The sequence below is a fragment of the Salminus brasiliensis genome, chromosome 6, assembly GCF_030463535.1.
Source record: "Salminus brasiliensis chromosome 6, fSalBra1.hap2, whole genome shotgun sequence".
Classification (NCBI taxonomy): Eukaryota; Metazoa; Chordata; class Actinopteri; order Characiformes; family Bryconidae; genus Salminus; species Salminus brasiliensis.
Window position 1 is genome coordinate 3027506 of NC_132883.1, and position 19584 is coordinate 3047089.

At 44.1% G+C, this 19584-nt stretch overlaps 1 protein-coding gene across 2 annotated transcripts in view; it reads right to left on the bottom strand.

Moving 5' to 3' along the window:
* Positions 1-4633: 4633 nt before the first annotated feature.
* Positions 4634-19584, bottom strand: part of csnk1g2b (casein kinase 1, gamma 2b) — a 52346-nt gene continuing 37395 nt past the window's right edge. The window contains exons 4-12 of one of the 2 annotated variants that reach the window (XM_072681325.1): positions 17933-18081; positions 16194-16428; positions 15079-15164; positions 12473-12557; positions 11562-11710; positions 11221-11301; positions 9270-9371; positions 7145-7251; positions 4634-5842 (exon numbers count right to left, since the gene is read on the bottom strand). In XM_072681325.1, coding sequence (XP_072537426.1) covers positions 5788-5842; positions 7145-7251; positions 9270-9371; positions 11221-11301; positions 11562-11710; positions 12473-12557; positions 15079-15164; positions 16194-16428; positions 17933-18081 — 1049 coding nt within the window. In that variant the 3' untranslated portion in view covers positions 4634-5787. The remainder of the gene's footprint in view (positions 5843-7144; positions 7252-9269; positions 9372-11220; positions 11302-11561; positions 11711-12472; positions 12558-15078; positions 15165-16193; positions 16429-17932; positions 18082-19584) is intronic. The other variant, XM_072681324.1, reaches the window with a different exon arrangement.

The window sequence follows — 19584 nt, forward strand, 5'->3', positions numbered from 1 at the left end:
CTAATGTCCTTTAACGAGACACCCAGACTCCCGCTGCTTTCTAGGAGCTAAGGCTGCGACCCACTGCTACCCCGGCTTCGTGCTCTCACCCTCACTAGTTCACTAGTGTGTGTTTACTGCCAGGGTTAAATGCAGGGTTCCCCTTGTCTCAGAATCACATGTGCATGAGGACACTCCCTGAGTCACAGTCCAGCTCCTCTCAGAGGGTCAGTGTTGGTGTAGCTCTCGAGATGACACAGCACCACCTGATCTGAGGACAGACATCTCTCCACACAGTTGTTTTAATATTTATTATATTATATTAAAATATATTATAATATAATTTATCATTTATAATATATTACATTAGATTTTTATGCACCAGACTCCTATATCTTTTTAAATCTGTGGGAAACCTTAAACTAGGTCTGGGCGATATGGTGCAAATACTATAGTACAAAGACATTTTATTAAGCACTAACATTTTCCTCCATATGCCTAGAAAAGTTTATTGGAGAATCACAATAATTATTTTTTAATAATTAATATCATTGATTAATAATTAATTAATAATAATTAAATAAATGTATCGCAATACAATAAAATATCGTCATTCTGCCCGACCCTACCTTCAACTGTTAAGACCTGTACTCAGATAATATGAATGTGGGGCCAGTATGTTTAGCCCAACTTGGCACCAGTAAGTGCTGTCCATGGGTTCCACACTGGCCCCACGTATGGATGCCCACCAGGATGAGGGATGGGACCAGAAAGGGTTAAACATAGGCCTCATCTTGGTTGAGCACTGCTTATGGGGTCTAGATGGGACCCGTGTGAGATTAACATGGGCTGTACCGATGGAAGAACGGAAGCCCGACTGGGTCCCAGCAAAAATGCAAGCACAAACCCAGTCAGAGCCCATGCCCACCTGGAACCCATGTGCGTCCTACATGAGCATGCTAGATATGAGAACATTCTAGAACCATGTGAACAGTGTAACTGCATTGACCATTCTAGAACAGCCCGATTGTGGGGAGAACATTCTAGAACAGCGTGGTGATTAGGTAGAGACCATTCTAGAACAGCATGACTGCATTGACCATTCTAGAACCGCCCGATAGTGGGGAGAACATTCTAGAACAGCGTGGTGATTAGGTAGAGACCATTCTAGAACAGCATGACTGCATTGACCATTCTAGAACCGCCCGATTGGGGAGAGACCATTCTAGAACAGCCTGATTAGGGAGAGAACATTCTAGAACGCAGTGACTGCATTGACTCTTGTAGAACAGCCTGATTGGGGAGAGAACATTGTAGAACGGTGCGAATAGGGAGGAACATTCCAGAACAGCTTATTTGGGGAGGAACATTCTAGAACAGCCCGATTAGGTAAAGAACATTCTAGAACACTGTGACTGCATTGACCATTCTAGAACAGTCTGATTAGGTAAAGAACATTCTAGAACACTGTGACTGCATTGACCATTCTAGAACAGTCTGATTAGGTAAAGAACATTCTAGAACACTGTGACTGCATTGACCATTCAAGAACAGTCTGATTAGGTAAAGAACATTCTAGAATGCTGTGACTGCATTGACCATTCTAGAACAGTCTGATTAGGTAAAGAACATTCTAGAACACTGTGACTGCATTGACCATTCAAGAACAGTCTGATTAGGTAAAAAACATTCTAGAACGCTGTGACTGCATTGACCATTCTAGAACGTAGGATTACATTCTAGAACTGGACAGATTATCAGAACCAGCGGTTCTATGTAAGTAATTATCTGAATCTCGGTCCTGAATATTCTAATAATTGACCACAGCAGATCAGATCCTCATTAATAGACCCGAACTATGGAGTTTCAGCTGTAGTGGAACAGGCGCTGCCCGTGTAATTCACCTCAGCAGATGAAGTTCAGGCCCAGCAGCGGGGCTGATATCCTGGCACCCTCTGTGTTTGTTTGTAAATAGGCTTTCCATAATTCCTGGGCAGAACTTCAACTAAAAATCATGCAAATGAGACGAATTCAGCAAAGAACACAAGGGTTATGTAACGGAGGTGCACGGAACCACTGGCCCGCATGCAGTAGTAATTAAGTAGTAATCTCTAAGGAACAGGCCCTTAATCCTTCTACCTTCCTGAGGACCACAGGACCAGGAGGTCCAAGTTCACTACACGAGAAGTCTTGCAGTCTGAGACTGCTGAAGGTTTGAAGCCAGGCCTGCTGGAAACAGCATTATTACCATGCACACCCCCTCATCCAGAGCCTTGCTGAAGAACAGCCAACTACCATAGAACCTGACACGGGTGCATTTAGCAGTGTGAGGATCCCAACCTCGCACCATGATGGCACTCGAACCCACAACCTTGAATGGGGTCTTTTTATGCTCCTGTTAGCATGTATGGAGGTCATACAGGTCACAGGAACCCAGACAATATCAGAACCTAATCAGGACCTGGTCGTTCACTTGGGGCTGTGGTTTTTGGGTTTCCACTGCAGAGCTAGCGAGGCTTCAGCATGGAGGTTCCATCTGGATTGAAGGTGGGGTCAAGCAGACGGAGGTTTCTCAACCCCTGTGGTCACTCGGCCACAAGAGAGGCCTACAAACTGTACGCTAAACTACTGAGGGTCTTCGGATGAAGGCCGGACAGTAAGTGTGTTAGTGCTGCAGAATCCGTAGACCTTGTGGTCTTGCGCCACCAGTCCAGGCTGGAGGTGGAGGTAATCAATCCTCTTGAAGGCCACAGCCTATTTGAGAGAGTGTTGTGGCTGAGGCATGTGCACCTCTTCCTGACCACAGCTGACCACATCTGACCACATCTTCTAAAGGGCTCCTTCCAGCAGTAGATTTATTTTTTGGGATGTGGTGGAACGGGAGATTTGCAACCTGAGGAGAACCTGCAGGAACTGTGTTGCAATCATCTAGACATCATCTGGAACCCACGCCATGAAGAACCGAGACCATTCTGAGAGCAAAGGAAGGCCCGAAAGTGTTCCTAATAAAGTGCTGTACATTAAGGCAGCTTCTTGCAACACACACACACACACACACACTTAACTGCAGTTGAGCGGAGATGAGCTTCTGCAGGACGTTCTGCCGCAGGCTGTTTCTTCAGTGAAACTCTAGCTAGCTGATACACATGTCCAAAAGTATGCAGACACCTACTGCTCCAGTGCTTCCTTTCAAATCAAGGCTATTAACACAGAGTTTGACCTCCTTTACTGCAGTAACAGCCTCTGCTCCTCTGGGAAGGCTTTACACTAGATGTTCGAACATTGCTGTGAGGAGGAGGATTTGACTGCATTCAGCCATGAAAGCTGCAGTGAGGTCAGGTGCTGATGTTGAATGATTAGTTCGGCCTCCTGTTCTGCTCAGCTGTAAGGGACAGCGATAATGTTCCCAGCTCATACTGACCCATGTTTAAGCATGGTTAACAATCCAAAAGTAGTTAAAAAGAATAGCTTAGCTCATAATTAATTCACATAATTAATATTTAGTCAAATTAATTCATATTTAGCATAAAATTAATATTTAGTGCAATCAAAAATCTCCACCCCCTTACAGATCAGGGTTCACTTCTGATAATTCACAAGACCAAAACTATCTGTTTATCCCCAATTATAGTAGATTTTTTTATATGAATTATGTCCACTTTTGAAGCCTCTATTTTCACTACTAGGTCAAACTGAAAGGATCAGTATGCGCATAATAAACAAATATTAACATACATAATAAAAACACATACAATTCATCATTTCACATTTCTGTTCGTTACACTAATTAAGCAAAGCAGAAAGAAATCCTATGTTAATCTTTTTTACATTACATTGTATCCAATATTTTTAATGAATTATGTATTTTTTGATATTTTCTTTTAACCAAAAACCTAAACGTACAGTTCCTGCCTTATTCCAAATGTAGTCCATCAACTAAGACCTGCACTGGAGCTATGAGGGCTAATGCCAGTACCAGCCTGTGTATTTTTGACAACAGCTGTGTCCGAAGCCTAGGCTGCAGCCTCGATAGGGCGGATCCTCAGCAGGTCTGCCCTATAAACCTCCTTCTTAGAAGCCTATTGGTCCAGGCTGTATGATGAGGTCACTGGAAAGGTCCTGCCTCCTGCGGGAAACTTTACAGAAAGTATTATAACTATAAAAACTAACATTTATAAAGGAACTTTCGGACATTTTTTTTTCATGTTGCTGTTTGTTCCTTCCCCCACAGCCCATGTTATATATGCGCAGAGAACTGTGGGTAAGCGGGGCCAGGAAGGATGCATCAGCTGCGTCCTCCCAATCGCCCTGACCGTAGGCCGCCTTTCTGGAATGTACACAAAGAGCCCTTCACTTTGGAGCAGACTTCTGTGACGTAGCGGCCGAGAAACTCCACCTAGGGTTTGGAACACAGCCGCAGAGCCTATAGCCAAACAGAGCCACGGCTTCAGGGTTCAAGGGGCTGGATACTACCGTTTTTAAGCCATGTGGTGTACGCCTGGGCCACGTTTATAGAGATCAGCAGATCATGGTGTCACAGCATTTACCTGACGTTCCCCCTGAACTCCCATCAGGCAACAGTAGAGCCAGACACGAGCTAAATCAGCTCGATTAAACAAGCCGCCAATGAAACCGCACTGCAGGACACGGTTGCTTTAACTTTAAACATTTTACTTGGAAAGGCACAAACTATGATTTCCTGGTAAATAATTCTGATGTGAAACATAAAAGAGGAGGACGTCTTTTTTCTTCTTCTTCTTCGTCATCGTCTTCTTGCCTTTAAACCTCGGCCCTCGTACAGACCTCACGTTTGCATGGGAATCGTCCCGGGGCAGTCTTTATTTTACGCCATTTTCCAGCTTTTTTGTTTTTGTTTTTTTTGCCCCCCAAAAGTGCAATAATAAGCAGAGAGCTTAGTATCTGTTCCTCTCTCTCCATCGTCCACAGTACCTGAGACCAGTCACTGTGCTACAGAGTCCACGGCAACAGAACAAACAAAAAAATACAAACAAAAACAAAGAGAAAATTGAAGAATCAAAAAAACAAACAAACAACAACAACAACAAAAAAAAAGAATTCCAGGTCACTACAACATAAACTGCAAAGGTCTGCGTTCAATCCAGGTGCTCAGCTCTGAAAACAACCACAGATTTTATTACTGAGAACAAAAACAAAACAAAAATAAAGGGAAAAAAAATCTTCCACGTCTGCTTGAGATGATCTTTCCTCCTTGTCTTGCTTTCGCAGTTCTTTGCCCTCCGATTTGAAGCCAAGACGATCTACAGCTATAAGGAAACCTCAACCCATCCAATCCATCAACGTACTGTCCTCAGATCAGCGCCATGAACAACCACATGTTCTGCATGGAATCTAGAATACACCACTGTTTCAAACAGCTTGTCTCCAAAGAGTGTGTTCGTTTAGCATTTATACAGGGTTCTCCGTCTCCCAGGGTTCTCCGTCTCCCAGGGTTCTCCGTCTCCCAGGGTTCTCCGCGAGCTGCTTTTTCTTTACACGGTTCTCAGCTTTCATTTCTCATTTTAAAGGACGAGAGTCTGTCGCGGGGTCGACAACATTCCTTTATGCCTCCAGCTGAAGAGGAGAGGAGAGGAGAGGAGGTGCAGGGTTCTCAGTGACGGGAGGACGGGACGGGACGGGACGGGACGAGGCTCGGGGGACGTATAGGAGAGTGGAGTAGAAGAGAAGGTGGAGGGAGGAAGGAGGGAAGGGCGAGTGAGTGAGCAGTGTAATTGCTTCCATTTAAAACTCGACAGTGATCAGAATGTTTCAAGTTCTCTTCAGTGCTCTTCACTTGTGCCTCTGGAGAGCTTTCCTCTTCCTCCGCTTGAAGAAACAGCAGCACCTGAAGAAAGAAAAGAGGTGGGATTAAAACCATCACTACGTTACTGCGGCATGATGATAACTCGTCCCTATTCTGTGCAAATCTAGTTCATATAGTGCTTAACTCCAGCTCAAGCCTAGCTGTAGTTAAAGGTGGTGCAATGGGCCAATCGGCATTCTCTAAACATCAACTCACAACAGTCCCAGGGTGGTCAGTCTGCATATGTACCATTTAATGCACTGGTTCACGTTTAAGCACAGATGGATGCCGTCCAAGAGGTGTCCACTGACATGAATGGACACCAATGCTACGGCCCCTCCCACCCTCTCTCTCCCTCCCGCCCTCCATCCTTCTCACTCTCTCCCCCTCCATCCTTCTCACTCTCTCCCTCTCCCTCCCGCCCTCCATCCTTCTCACTCTCTCCCCCTCCATCCTTCTCACTCTCTCCCTCTCCCTCCCGCCCTCCATCCTTCTCCCTCTCCATCCTTCTCCCTCTCTCCCCTCTCCATCTCTCTCCATCCTTCTCTCTCTCCATCATTCTCCCCCTCTCCATCATTCTCAATCCTTCCCCCTCTCTCCATCCTTCTCCATTCCTCTCCCTCCTTCCATCCTTCTCCCTCCTTCCATCCTTCTCTCTCTCTCTCTCTCTCCTTCTCCATCCTTCTCCCCCTCTCCATCATTCTCTCCCTCTCCATCCTTCCCCCTCTCTCCATCCTTTCTTCTCCATCTCTCCATCCTTCTCCCCTCTCTCCATCCTTCCCCACTCTTCTCTCTCTCACCATCCTTCCCCCTCTCCATCCTTCCCCCTCTCTCCATTCTTCTCAATCCTTCTTCCTCTCCCCCATCTCTCCAGCCATCCCTCTCTCCATCCTTCTCTCTCTCCCTCCCCATCCTCTCTCCATCCTTCTCCCCCTCTTCATCCTTCACCCTTCTCTCTCCCTCCCCCTCATACAAAGGGACTCCAGAACCAGATTGGCTTTTTTTTAGAAAACCTTGATTTCTCTCAAGATTGCTGAAGATCCTCAGCAGCACTTAGGAAACAACCCCGGCAAATGCTGTAGTGCATTAGCACAGTGTTTCCCATTTCTCTCCTGCCGACCGTCCTGGACAGTCTCAATTACGTCCAATCTCAACCCCCCTATTGCAGCTCAGCAGGCAGCCAAGGAGCTGAATCAGGAGCGCTGGGGAGAGCTGCCCCATAGAGCCAATCACAGACTTTTGAAGGCAGTAATTAGTCTGATCAAGTTCAGCTCTCCAGAGACCACCGGACGACACAGACGGATATGAGGGAGCTGCTGGGGTGCTGCTGGGGTGCTGCCTTACTTTGTGTCATCTGCCACCTCCACCTCGGTGGCGGCTGTGATTGGAGCGTTGGAGTGTCCCGCGGTCGGGTCGTCCGTGTTCAGCTCTCCGTTGGTCGAGCTCATTACCTGTGCAGAGTGCAGAGAGAGAGTTAGCTCAGACAAGGGGACTCACACTCTTACAAATAAAAAAAAAGGTTGGTGCTACGAAGGGTTCTTTGCGCGAAGGCATGGAGGAACTGTTTCTGTAAGAGAGATGCGAGTGTTTAAGGAAGCAGATATAAAGGCTCATCACAAGTTTACAGATTTATTTTTTCCAAAGCAGTTCCTCTTCTCACTCAAAAAAAAAAAAAAAAAAACCTTTGTAGCACCTTCCTTTTTATAAAGATCACAGGTCAAGCAGAACTTTCAGAAACCTCCACACCAGCCGTCCCATTCCATACCAGTTTCACAAGGAGATCGAGCTCCTTATGGGAACCTGAAGGGCACTGTTTAATACGAATTCACATTCTGCTGGTAAAAGAATGCAGCACACACACTGGATAGAGACCACGTGTCCGTTTTGAGAACCTTGCAATGATTAAATTGGACACAAGGGGGCAGAAGGTTTCACCAGAAGCCTTCAGACTGACTCTCCCGTCCAAAAACAGAACAAAATTAATAAATAAATAAAATACAGATCAATGTCTTCCCATTGAATCGCATTGCGAAATCGTACGTGACTCACATCCGGAGTCACGAGGCCGTAAAGACGGGTCAAGGAACTCGCCTCGGCCCTTTCGGCGTGTCCAACTTGTGGATTTGCGCGTCCATCATCTACGTCTCATCTGTCATTGGTGGATTTGTTAGTCCATCTGTTTTTTCTTATTATTTCTTTTAATAATCTGACCCATGGACATTTATCAAACCCGTCTTCAGTCTCTGGTCATTTATATACTACTGTTTTCAGATTTCCCTCTGCGTTAGTGAAGCTGAGAGTCTCAGTATGAAGAATTTCTACAATCTGACTTCAGTTTTTCAGGTTTAGGGTCAGATCATCTCGTCTCACAGCGCTCTAGGTCACATGGGGTCTCATTACCACGAGGACTGACACTGTTCTGTACTTTTAGGTATAAATCATGTGGGTGTTATTGCTTATAGACGTGCCTTTTAAAGGGGGATTAAAGAAGACATGCCCAAATCAAGAAAATGCCCTGAAGACTCCAGACGGTTAAAAGGCTAGTCTACTTTATTCTGACCATAATTAACATTTAAAGGATCACTTGATCTTTAATGTCCACAGTAGGGGTGTATTCAATAAACAAACAAACAAACAAACAAACAAACACACTTTAGTTTGCAGACCTCCCCTCTGACTGCAACCAGGGCTGATCACCTCCTAATATCACCTTGTTCCGAGACCTTCACCTGACTGACCGGAGGTGCTCACCACCTCCTCAGTGGTTCCGAGTCCCCCGCCTGACTCTGACGGGTCCTAATCACCACTTCGTTTGGTCGGAGACCACCGCTTGACCGTGATTGGTGCTCATCCCTTTCACAGAGGTTCTGAGACCTCCCCCTGACTATGATTCACCCTAAATCACCTCCTTGGTTCGTTCCGAGACATTCCCATCGTCTGCGATCGGTCCTAATCACTTCCTCGTTTATTCTGTGAGTGATGCTGATCATCCTTTCCGTGGTCCTCTGTGATTGGTATAAAAATGTATTAAATCACCTTCTTGACCCCGCCCCTTGACTGTGACTGGTCCTAATCACCACCTCACTCGTCAAGACTTCCTCTTGACTGTAACTGGTCCTATTCTCGGGTTGGATCCCTGATCTCTAACTGCTTCCTTCTTTCATATTCAGCCTGTTGTTCAGAAACAGACCTAAGGCCTTCATCTGGTTTCTTATTGGATGGATGAAGTTGGTGGGAGGATGCTCATTAACATGCTCTGATAATAGCAGAAGATCATCAGCTGATCCGGTAATTAACGGGTGACAGAGGGGAGAAAAATAAACACACACACACACACACACACACAGACACAGACACAGACACAGACACAGACACAGACACACACACAGACACACACACAGACACAGACACACACACAGACACACACACACACACACACACAAAATGCGTTGCCATGCACAAGCAGTACCTGTACAGAGCCACCCAGCCTATCAGAAGTGAGCTGCGACCCCAGCGTCTCCTTATTGGTCGCGGGAGTGGGCTGGGACTCGCTCCTTTTGGGCTCAGGCGACTGAATGACCGAATCAGCCAATTGCACAGTGGAGGAGGGGTGGGCGGAGGTTAAAGGAACGGGGTGGGTGTGAGGTATGAGTGAGTATGTAAACAAACAAATAAAAACAAACAAACAGAAAAACATGACACATAAGCAGACATTTAACGTGCAGAAGCAGAACTGACCGAGCCACGCAAGAAAAATAAGAAATATTAAAGTTTCAGTGGGGACAGACAGACAGACAGACAGACAGGCGCTACCACCAATCATGCAGAAATGCACATGGCTCTGGGACGAGACTTGAAGGCACTGTGTGTGTGTGTGTGTGTGTGTGTGTGTGTGTGTGTGTGTGTGTGTGTGTGGGGGGGGTGCTGGGAATGTACCCTGAAATGAACTTAACACACACAAAGGCTTTTTCCACCAGTTGCAGGAACTCACCATCAGGACAGTAAAAGCAAACTCCTTCATCTGAGCTCTGACCAAGAAGGAGCCGGTTCTACTCTGATCTTTAGGCATGCAGCCAAATAATAAGGAACACTCTGACAGCAGTTCCTGAGGCTGACCGCTAAGGAGGACCTGTCCTCATGAATTAAGGCTGGAACTGAAACTGAATGCTTTTATTTTAGTCGCCAAATTATATCAATACTACCATCATCCAAACATCAGCCTCTCAGCATCTGTAAGCCAGTACTTCTACTCTGTCCAAAATCTAGACCAGTGATCTCTACTTTCAGCACCTCACAGTCATTACTGGTTTGAGCAAAACCCACTCCTGGTTTGTAATTAAAATAAAGGAATCGAAAAAGTACTGTTGAGTAATTAGAGCTGAAATCAAGAAACCAGCATCAGTGTAAAAGAGCTGCTGGTGGAGCTGAACACCGAGTTCACTCTACTAACTGTGTTCTTCTAACCAACAGCTCAACGACTTTACTGACACTCTCGCTGACCACTGACTATATCTGTTAAATTCTATAAAACATTAAAATCAACCCAAATAAACATAGACACTCTCACTGACCACTGACTTGGTTCATGGTTATTTGGGTTTATACACATAAAGTCAGTGGTCAGTGAGAGTGTCTACCTGTAATTAACTCTATATAACATTAGAATAAACCCAAATAAACATAAAGTCAGTGGTCAGTGAGAGTGTCTACCTGTAATTAACTCTATATAACATTAGAATAAACCCAAATAAACATAAAGTCAGTGGTCAGTGAGAGTGTCTACCTGTAATTAACTCTATATAACATTAGAATAAACCCAAATACACAAAGTCAGTGGTCAGTGAGAGCGTCTACCTGTAATTAACTTCATGTAACATTAGAATAAACCCAAATATACAACGTCAGTGGTCGGTGAGAGTGTATTTGGGTTTATTCTAATGTTATATAAAGTTAATTACGGGTAGAGACTCTCACTGACCACTGATTTTATAAAAACATACATATATATATATATATATACATATATATATATATATATATATATATATATATATATATATATATAGAATAAAGCCAAAGTAATGTAAAGTTAAATACATGTAGACACTCTCACTGACCACTGACTTTATATAACATTAGAATAAACCCAAATAAATGCAGAGTTAATTACAGATAGAGACTCTCACTGACCACTAACTATGTTTATAAGGGTTTTTTCTAATATTATACAGAGTTAATTACAGATAGACACACACTCTGCCGAGATGCACAGCTCTAGCCAGTTATTTTTGCACGTACTGCACATCACAGTGTGAAAAGGTCAGGTGTGTCATCATTACCCGGCTGATGCTCATCAGTATCTACCGGTGAGACGGCGGTTCAGTAGACCATGTTTGGGGCAGCGCTTTGGCAGAGCTCACCTGGGCTTTGGTCTGCTGCTGTGCTTTATCCCGACTGCTGGGCTGGGGTGTATCACTGGGGATGGGACCGATGGGTGTGGGCTAAGAAAGGGAGACAAACACACATGCATACATCACCACCTCTGACCCACTTTCCCGGTGGTGTGATTTAGACAAAAGGAGAGTGTTGCTGCTTTAAGAACTGGTCAGGGGCTTTAGCTAACCCTGGCTCTTCTACAGTAATTCCCCAGGGTATTAATGAGCATTGTCCCAGATAAACACACGAATTAATTAAATAATTAAGGGGAAAAGAGAGAACGATCTAAAGGAATTTAAAAAAAGAAGAGTAAACCAGTACTCACAAGAGGCTTGCCAACCCAGTCATACTCGTAGTCAAAGACGTAGCCGTTTCGGTCAAAGAGGTCGGTGAAGAGCTTCCTCAGGTAGTCGTAGTCCGGCTTCTCGAAGAAGTCCAGTCTCCGGACGTAGCGCAAGTATGTCGCTAACTCTTCTACATGAAGAGACGAAAGACCATTTAGGTTGTTTAGAAATTTAGAGATTAACAGTTAAACAGACTTGTGAATATGAATGGACAAAAGTATTGGGACACCTGCTCATTCATTGTTTTGTCTGAAATCAGGGGTATTTAAAAGAAAAATAAATAAGAGCTGATTCTGCTTTTGTTGGAGTAACTGTCCAGAGACGAAGGTTTTCTACTAGATTTTAGAGGAGCACTGTTGCTGTGAGGATTTGATTGCATTCAGTGATCAAAGTGTTAGAGTGGTCTGGATGCTGGATGATGATTATGATTATTATGATCACCACACCGCCTCATCATCTCATCCCAAAAGTACTGGATGGAGCACCACCACCATCATCCATCATTCCAGAGAACACAGTTGCTCCACAGCTCCTCAATGCTGGGGGGCTTTATACCCGTCTCTAGCCCACGCCTGGCTTTAGGCAGCATGGTGCAGACAGGTTCACCATGTTTATCTGCTCCAGAGAGTCCTATTCTATTGGCAGTGCATTCATTAGAAGGGGTGTCCACAAACATATAGTGGACATCTAGTGCATATTAAGAGATTTCCGGAATTTACAAGAGGCTTAAAGACCCCTGTGGCTTTACAGATGTGTGCTTGTATGACAGTAAACATTTACACAAGCTATAACCCAAGGCTGTCCGTAATGAGATTTCACAACCTCATATTTAGTCAAGCTCAGACACGCTGCAAACAAACAACCACAACTCCAAGAGCAGGTCAGAACTAACCTGGGAAACTTTCGCAGAGCACTTCGATCGGCGTCGCCCTCTTGGTGTCTCCGATCTTCTGATAGCGCTCCTTCAGCGTGTCCGCCTGCGGGACAGTAAACACACCGGCTAATGATCTCCTTTCTACACGGCATGCTACAAGCCTCCAAACCCTCCACATCACACATGCAGATGAGGAAACGCAGCAAATCCAGGCCAGCGTTACGCCCCGAGCTACCTCATTTACTCCCATATGAAGATTTTGCACAGTATCAGGAGTCTTGCTTTTCTTCGGCCACCTCATTCTCGCTGAACCGAGGCCCAGTTTGAGTGGAATCGGTCGTGGCTCCCCCACTTGCGAGGGGGAAAAAGGGAGAGTGGGCGGCTTTTGTGAACAAAAAATAGCCAGATTTAATGAAGTTATTAAAACCCATCATAACTAGATGTTCTAGACACGGCACAGGTCCACTTATTATCCTAATTATGAACCCTTGTGTATCTGTTGGAGCTTTTCCATCACATGGTACCAACACAAATTCACTCTACTCACTTTTTGGTAGCTGGTTCGATATCCCCTACCTCCCCAAACCCTTCAGAACGTAGCTGGTGACTTTGCAAAACTCGATCACGATGGTCTACAGAGCTGAAATGAACAGGCTTCCAAATTTAAAAAGGCTATATTGTTTAAAGCAATCCTTTTAAGAGAGTAAATAATTTGTGGAAGCTAGCTATGCTAGCGTCAAGCTAGCCAGGTTAGCTTAGTGCTATTTATTTATTTTTTTAAAAGACATATTTAGCTTGTAACAGACACGCAATTGACATAATTGAAATAATTTTTCCTTCCATGTCTCAGATTTAATTTGAAGGATTAAACTGGAAGCGTTAGCCAGTTAGCTGACTAGCTTTCTGCTGTGTCCAGTCAGAATAAAGCCTGTTAAAAAGAAAATATACTGTGTAAAAATGAATAAGAATAAAAAAAGTTAAACGTGAGCCTATTAGAAATAGTGATTTTCAGCAGCTTCACAATATGACACATGCATAATAGCACAGAGAACAATAATGCTAGCTAATGTAGCTAGTCTGTAGGTACTGAAAAGCTTCTATACAACATTAAAAAATACTAAACTAGCTTTTACTATTGGCTAATTTGAGCTGGATGTCTAGGTCTCATTTTAGGCCCTACTCGGCTTGCTCAGAACCACAGGAGGGGAGAGGAGGTACTAGTAAAAGTACCCAGTTCCAGGTGTCAAATTTGCCTATGGAGAAGCAAACCGGGGCGAGTAGAGCAGCATCAGGTACAACTCTGTGGATACTGCGCTATATGATACTGATCAGATGTAGCCATCCATCCTCCCTCCGAACCCCTGGGGGTCATTTCGTATGGCCAATTCTCCTACCATGGATGGAAACCAGAGTACCCAGAGAAAACCAATGCGGACATGGGAACAACACACCTCCTTACAGACAGAGACCAGAGTAAGGATCGAACCCACAACCCCAGATCCCTGGAGCTATACTTGCACCCATGCTGTCTGATCTGATATTCCTTTAAAACGAGACGTTTTAGTTTAAACTATTCTCATAATATGAGCATCTGTAAAGTGCCGATTATGCTCAAACTGCTTAAACACTCAGCCAACATGCCTCTTTGCCCTTTTTTGCCCCCTCCAATACCCGATCAAGTATTTTCCGCTGATACCAGCTTACTACTGACACCTGGTACCCGTATCTTTTAAAAATTTTAAAGTAAGAAATCAATCAGTCATTTTCAGAATGACACATTTTAGGTCATAAATTTAGGTGTAGAAATAACACTGTAATATCAACCTTCCTATGATATAAAATGGCTCATATCTCAGTGTGCAAACAAGAGTGATAATCACTTGGACCTTCTAACCACTTGGAGCTGCCAGAAGATGGCTGTAGTGAGGCAGCAATTGCATTTAAGGCCTTCCTTCCCTACAAAGAGATCGCTCTGCAACAAGCACACTACATTTTACAGGCTTTATATTAGGGATACACCATCAACTAGGTCAATGTCATGGTATAGTGGTACAGCCAATTTCATTGCGGTCATGCAAAAAACATGCATCTCCAAATTGGTAATTTTGCAGGACCACGAAAATACCATCTTCATTTTTAACAGAAGTCAATGGAGTCATTCTGGAGCATTTCTATTGGTCCATTAATAATAAAAAAACAAAAACAGCCAGATTCACATTGTGTCAAAGTGAAAACATCCAAAATTAAGATACAGGGTTTTGCTACATCAACGATTTTAAAAATACCAATAAATAGATATTTAAAAATATATAAAATGTTATAATAACACTAAAATCGCTAAAACAGTGCCAGCACTGCAGTAATACACATATCTGAACTTGGAGGATGAAACACGGCAGCAACACTAACATGCTAAATACTAGATGTGAGGGATTAATGATGCATTAGTGCCCAAAGAGCACAGCCAAGCGCTCCAGCTCCAGCTCACAGCCTCGTCAGCTGAGTCAGGAGATAAGCAGTACTCAGCATATCAAGGGCACGGACAGTAGTGTATGTATATAAGCGTGTCCTCATGTGTACATAAGCCTAAGGTCACACAGATAAGAGCATGAGTGTGTGTTTACCTTCAGGCCCTGCCAAGGCAGACTGCCTCGCAGGAAGTACATGAACATGTGTCCAAGCGCTTCGAGGTCATCTCGCCTGCTTTGCTCTGCGGGTCAAAAACACACACAGTCTTTCAGCTCGAGACTTCGTGTACTAATGTCCAAAAGTGTCCAACATTCCTAAACAAGCTTCAAGTTCCAACCCAAAACTAAACACACACTGGAACCACTGATATTAATAATAATAACTAATAATAATAACACTCCTACAGAAGGTGGTGGAGGTTCTCCATCACTGTGTTCATCATTAGAACATCTCCAAAGTTCTCCTCTCTCATGGAGTCTAGTATTATTTAGAGTTCTCCTCCTGGTTTGGTGGTAAATCAGGGCTTAATGATGGTAAATCAGGTGAGCTGCTGCTGCTGCTGCTGCTGCTGCTGCTGCTGATGATGATGATGATTGAGTTGAACACATCCTCCACGCTGTGCTGGCTGGACTGGGGGTGTCCAGGAGAACCCTGGAGGAACCGAGCTCTGTTCTTCAGACTAGCTCACCGACCAGATCTCACTACTTTCTTTCTTCAGAATGAGAAGCTCTTGTTTCTCCTTTTTACTGGATTTATCTTCACCTGCTTTATCTGTTCTGATGAGATCTGGAGCTTCTACAGTAAAAACTCAAGCAGCAGGTGAACAGTCAGTTCTTGAAGGTGATGGAGGTGCTGAAGCAGGAAAAATGGACAAGCATAAGAATCTGACCAAACTGTGATGTTCTAGACGATGACTGGGTCAGAACATCTTCAAAACATCAGGCAGGTCTTGTGGGGAGGTCTTGGTAAGCATCTGGTGAAGGATCTGCAGATAATGTTAGTCTTGCTGCTGCCAGATACTACAGGACACCTTCAGTGATGGTGTGAAATCCATACCTTGACGGTGCAGAGACGTTTTGGCCGCACAAGGGGGCCTGAACAATATTAGGCATTAGGGGGTTTCAGAAGAAATTGAACAAGCAGGTGTCCCAATACTTTTGCATCATTACTATAACCATAGGGTCTCAGTGGAGTTGGAATTTTGAAGCTTCCCTAGACAGAACTCCTCACTACAGATCTCAGCCACAGGTTAGACGCGAGAGGGCCTCACCTTTGCCCAGGTGTGTGTTGATGCTCATGTAGCGGGCTGTGCCGGTCAGGCTCTTGTGTTCCCGGTAGGGGATGTGTTTTTTGGTCTCTGGGTCAATGTATTCTTTGGCAAGCCCAAAGTCAATAATGTGGATTGTGTGCTGTCTCTTGCTGCCCGGTCGGCCCACCAGGAAGTTCTCCGGCTTGACGTCTCGGTATATTAAGCTCCTGGTGTGAACGTACTCCATCCGTGTAATCTGAGCAACAGGAAAACAAGAGGGTAAGAGGAAGATTAAGCTACAGACGACACTGGATCCAGTACTGAAATCATAGGAAGTTAACTGAACAGTTAATGTGTCTGATCCAACTCTTCATTAATTATCAAGCTTTTCCTGAGCTGGATCAGATACGACAACTCCAGGCCTGGGGAGCAGGCCTCATGCTGTTGCCTGCTTTGAGAATCGCTGATCTTTCATTAATTATGAATTAGATTCCTTGTCCATTGAATACTACTGCAGTACAACAATCCAAGGCAATGGGTCTGATTAATAAAACGCATTGGCAGATTTACTATATAATAATTACAACAACATGTTTACTCATTTGTCAGGAATTACCAGCACATTTTACCATTTGTATGATCTGTGGTGCAACTACTATGTTGAGCCACCCTAAATCACCACAGGGTTAATTCTTTCACCACGACCAGTGCGCCCTAGCTCACAACATCCTCCGAAAAATTAGATGTGCAGTACAGTGTAAATAAGGAAACGGGGCTACTGACCCATCTATGTCCTGTGCTAAACTCACTGGCAGTCAGAAATAAGTGCTCGCTCGATGTTCGGCAGACACGTATAACCCTGCCTGTTCAATTAAAGGAGGAAATCGGCAACAAACGGCGGCTAGGACGGAGCAGATGACTTAAAAAACACTGATGAGCGACGCGGTCAGAAAGAATTGCTCGAAGGTTTAGACTGTGTGTCACTAGGGGTGTAGAAGCAGCAACAGGCCTGAATAGGCTGCAGCTGCCTCTTACCTTTAGTGTAGTTATTTATTTCTTTATGTTTTATTTGAGTTGTTATTTAAAGCAGATTGAGAAAAAAATATGAAAAGAAAATAATATATAAATAAAAATAAATAAATAAATGTGTTTATCTGATTGTTATCTAAAGCAGACAGAGAAAAAATTATATTATCATAATATATATACATAATTTACATTATATATAATTATTTTGTAATATTTATTTAAATAACAGAATAAATCAGATAAAAAATATACATTTATTTATTCATTTGTATTTTTTATCTGATTGTTATTTAAAGCAGACTGAGAAATATATATATATTTATTTCTTCAGTCTGCTTAAAAAAAAATCAGAAAAAATATATATATTTTAAAAGAAAATTTTTATTATTATTTTTTTAATTGTTATTTAAAGCAGACTGAAGAAAAACATGTATATTAAATAAAATAATAAATATATAATTTTCGCCAAGCCTGAATTTCACTCCATAAGCTGTGCTCACTTGCTGTTTTCCCTCCTTTACGTGAACTGGCTAAATGAACACATTAACAGTCAGAATACACAGATTACACTGACCTGTAACAGCGGTCAACGCATGTAGTGACTTTAACCTCCTTCATTTCAAGGGGATTTTTGTTAAAGCTTGTCTGATTGTCCAACCTGGCAACAGTTTGAGGAGGTGTTTGTGAGTGAACTATGGGCAGAAACACCCTGTAGCCCACAGTAGACTCACCAGCTGTATGGCTATCATGAGGACGGTCTTGAGGGAGAAGGAGCGGTCGCAGAGATCGAACAGGTCCTCTAGACTGGGCCCCAGCAGCTCCAGAACCATGGCGTTGTACTTCCCACATGGCCCAAAGTAAAAGACCTGAGGAATCCCCTCTGTAGGAAGCAAACAGAAGAAAACTGTTACTTACACACACACACACACACACAAACCAGTCTGGACCTAGTCTGGAGTTCTACTTAAAGTTGGTGCTGCTGGTTCTGATGCAGTAATATTGCCAACCAACTCAATCGGTTCATTAATTCTTTCCAGGGACGGCGACCCACCCAATTAACACCCCAACGTCAGACACACACACCCCTCCACAAACCAATCAACGTGACGTACAGGGAGATGCAACCCATGTAGATGATGGTGCAAACTGCAACGTGACGACAAAACCAACCGGATCCGATCAACCTCGGTCCGGACCATGTGAAAACCTACGACCAGCCACGTCATTAACACCACCTCCTTGCTTCTACACCCACAGTCCATTCATATCTGCTCCACTGACCATATATGGGAGCACAGACTGTAGTCCATCTATATACCCTGATCTTCAACAGTCAGGACCCCACAGAACTGACCACCACAGAGCAGGTAGGTAGGATTTATGTGGTGGGTCATTCTCAGCCCTGCAGCGACACGGACCCACCACCCAAATCCTACCTACCTGCTCTATGGTGGTCAGTCCTGTGGGGTCCTGACCGTTGTGTATACAGGTTTTCGTGGATCCCTGAGGTTTAGTTGTGTTATTAATGGTGGACATTTGTAAACGTGTGAATGTTCGACTGGTCTAAAGCTTCGTTCACAGGGAAACTGGACCGATATCGGAGCAATATCCAAGCCAAGCGGTCACTCAGGCCAGAAGCTCCTCGCTCGGCAAAGCGCTCCATCACCAAACAAAGTGTTTCTCATATCATTCCTGATCTCTGGAGAGGAGTAGAGAGAGCTGCAGCAATCTCACTCACACACACACACACACACACACACACACACATACACACACACACACACAGAGAGAGAGAGAGAGAGAGAGAGAGAGAGAGAGAGAGAGCGCAAGGCACTGTGGGGATTAAAGAGGGATTTACCTGATCAGACCCATGTCATTCCCACGGGGAGGAGGTGCAAGCACACACACACACGCCTACACTTTGACCTGCCTGGGTCACTCAGTAATAACAGTGATGAGTGACGGGCTCGTGGCATCAGCAACCAGGAAACTGACTCATCAAAACCTGTAAGTGGTGTCTGTGCAAAGACACACACACACACACACACACACACACACACACACACACACACACACACACACACACACACACACACACACAAAAACCACCGCCTCACACTGAGCCACCTTAACACTTCCTCGAACACTTTCTCAACCACAACCTTTAGCCTTTTCAGTCACAACTCTGACCTTTTCTGGTCCATGTCCATTTATTAATGGCACTATTAACTAGGGCTGCAACAATGAATCGATTAAATCGATAATAATTGATTATTAAAGGGGTTGGCAGCGGATTTCCTTATCGATTCGTTGTGTTGCACGAATTATGAGACTCGATAAATAAACCAGGTTCATTGATTAATCGGAAAAATAATCGACCGAT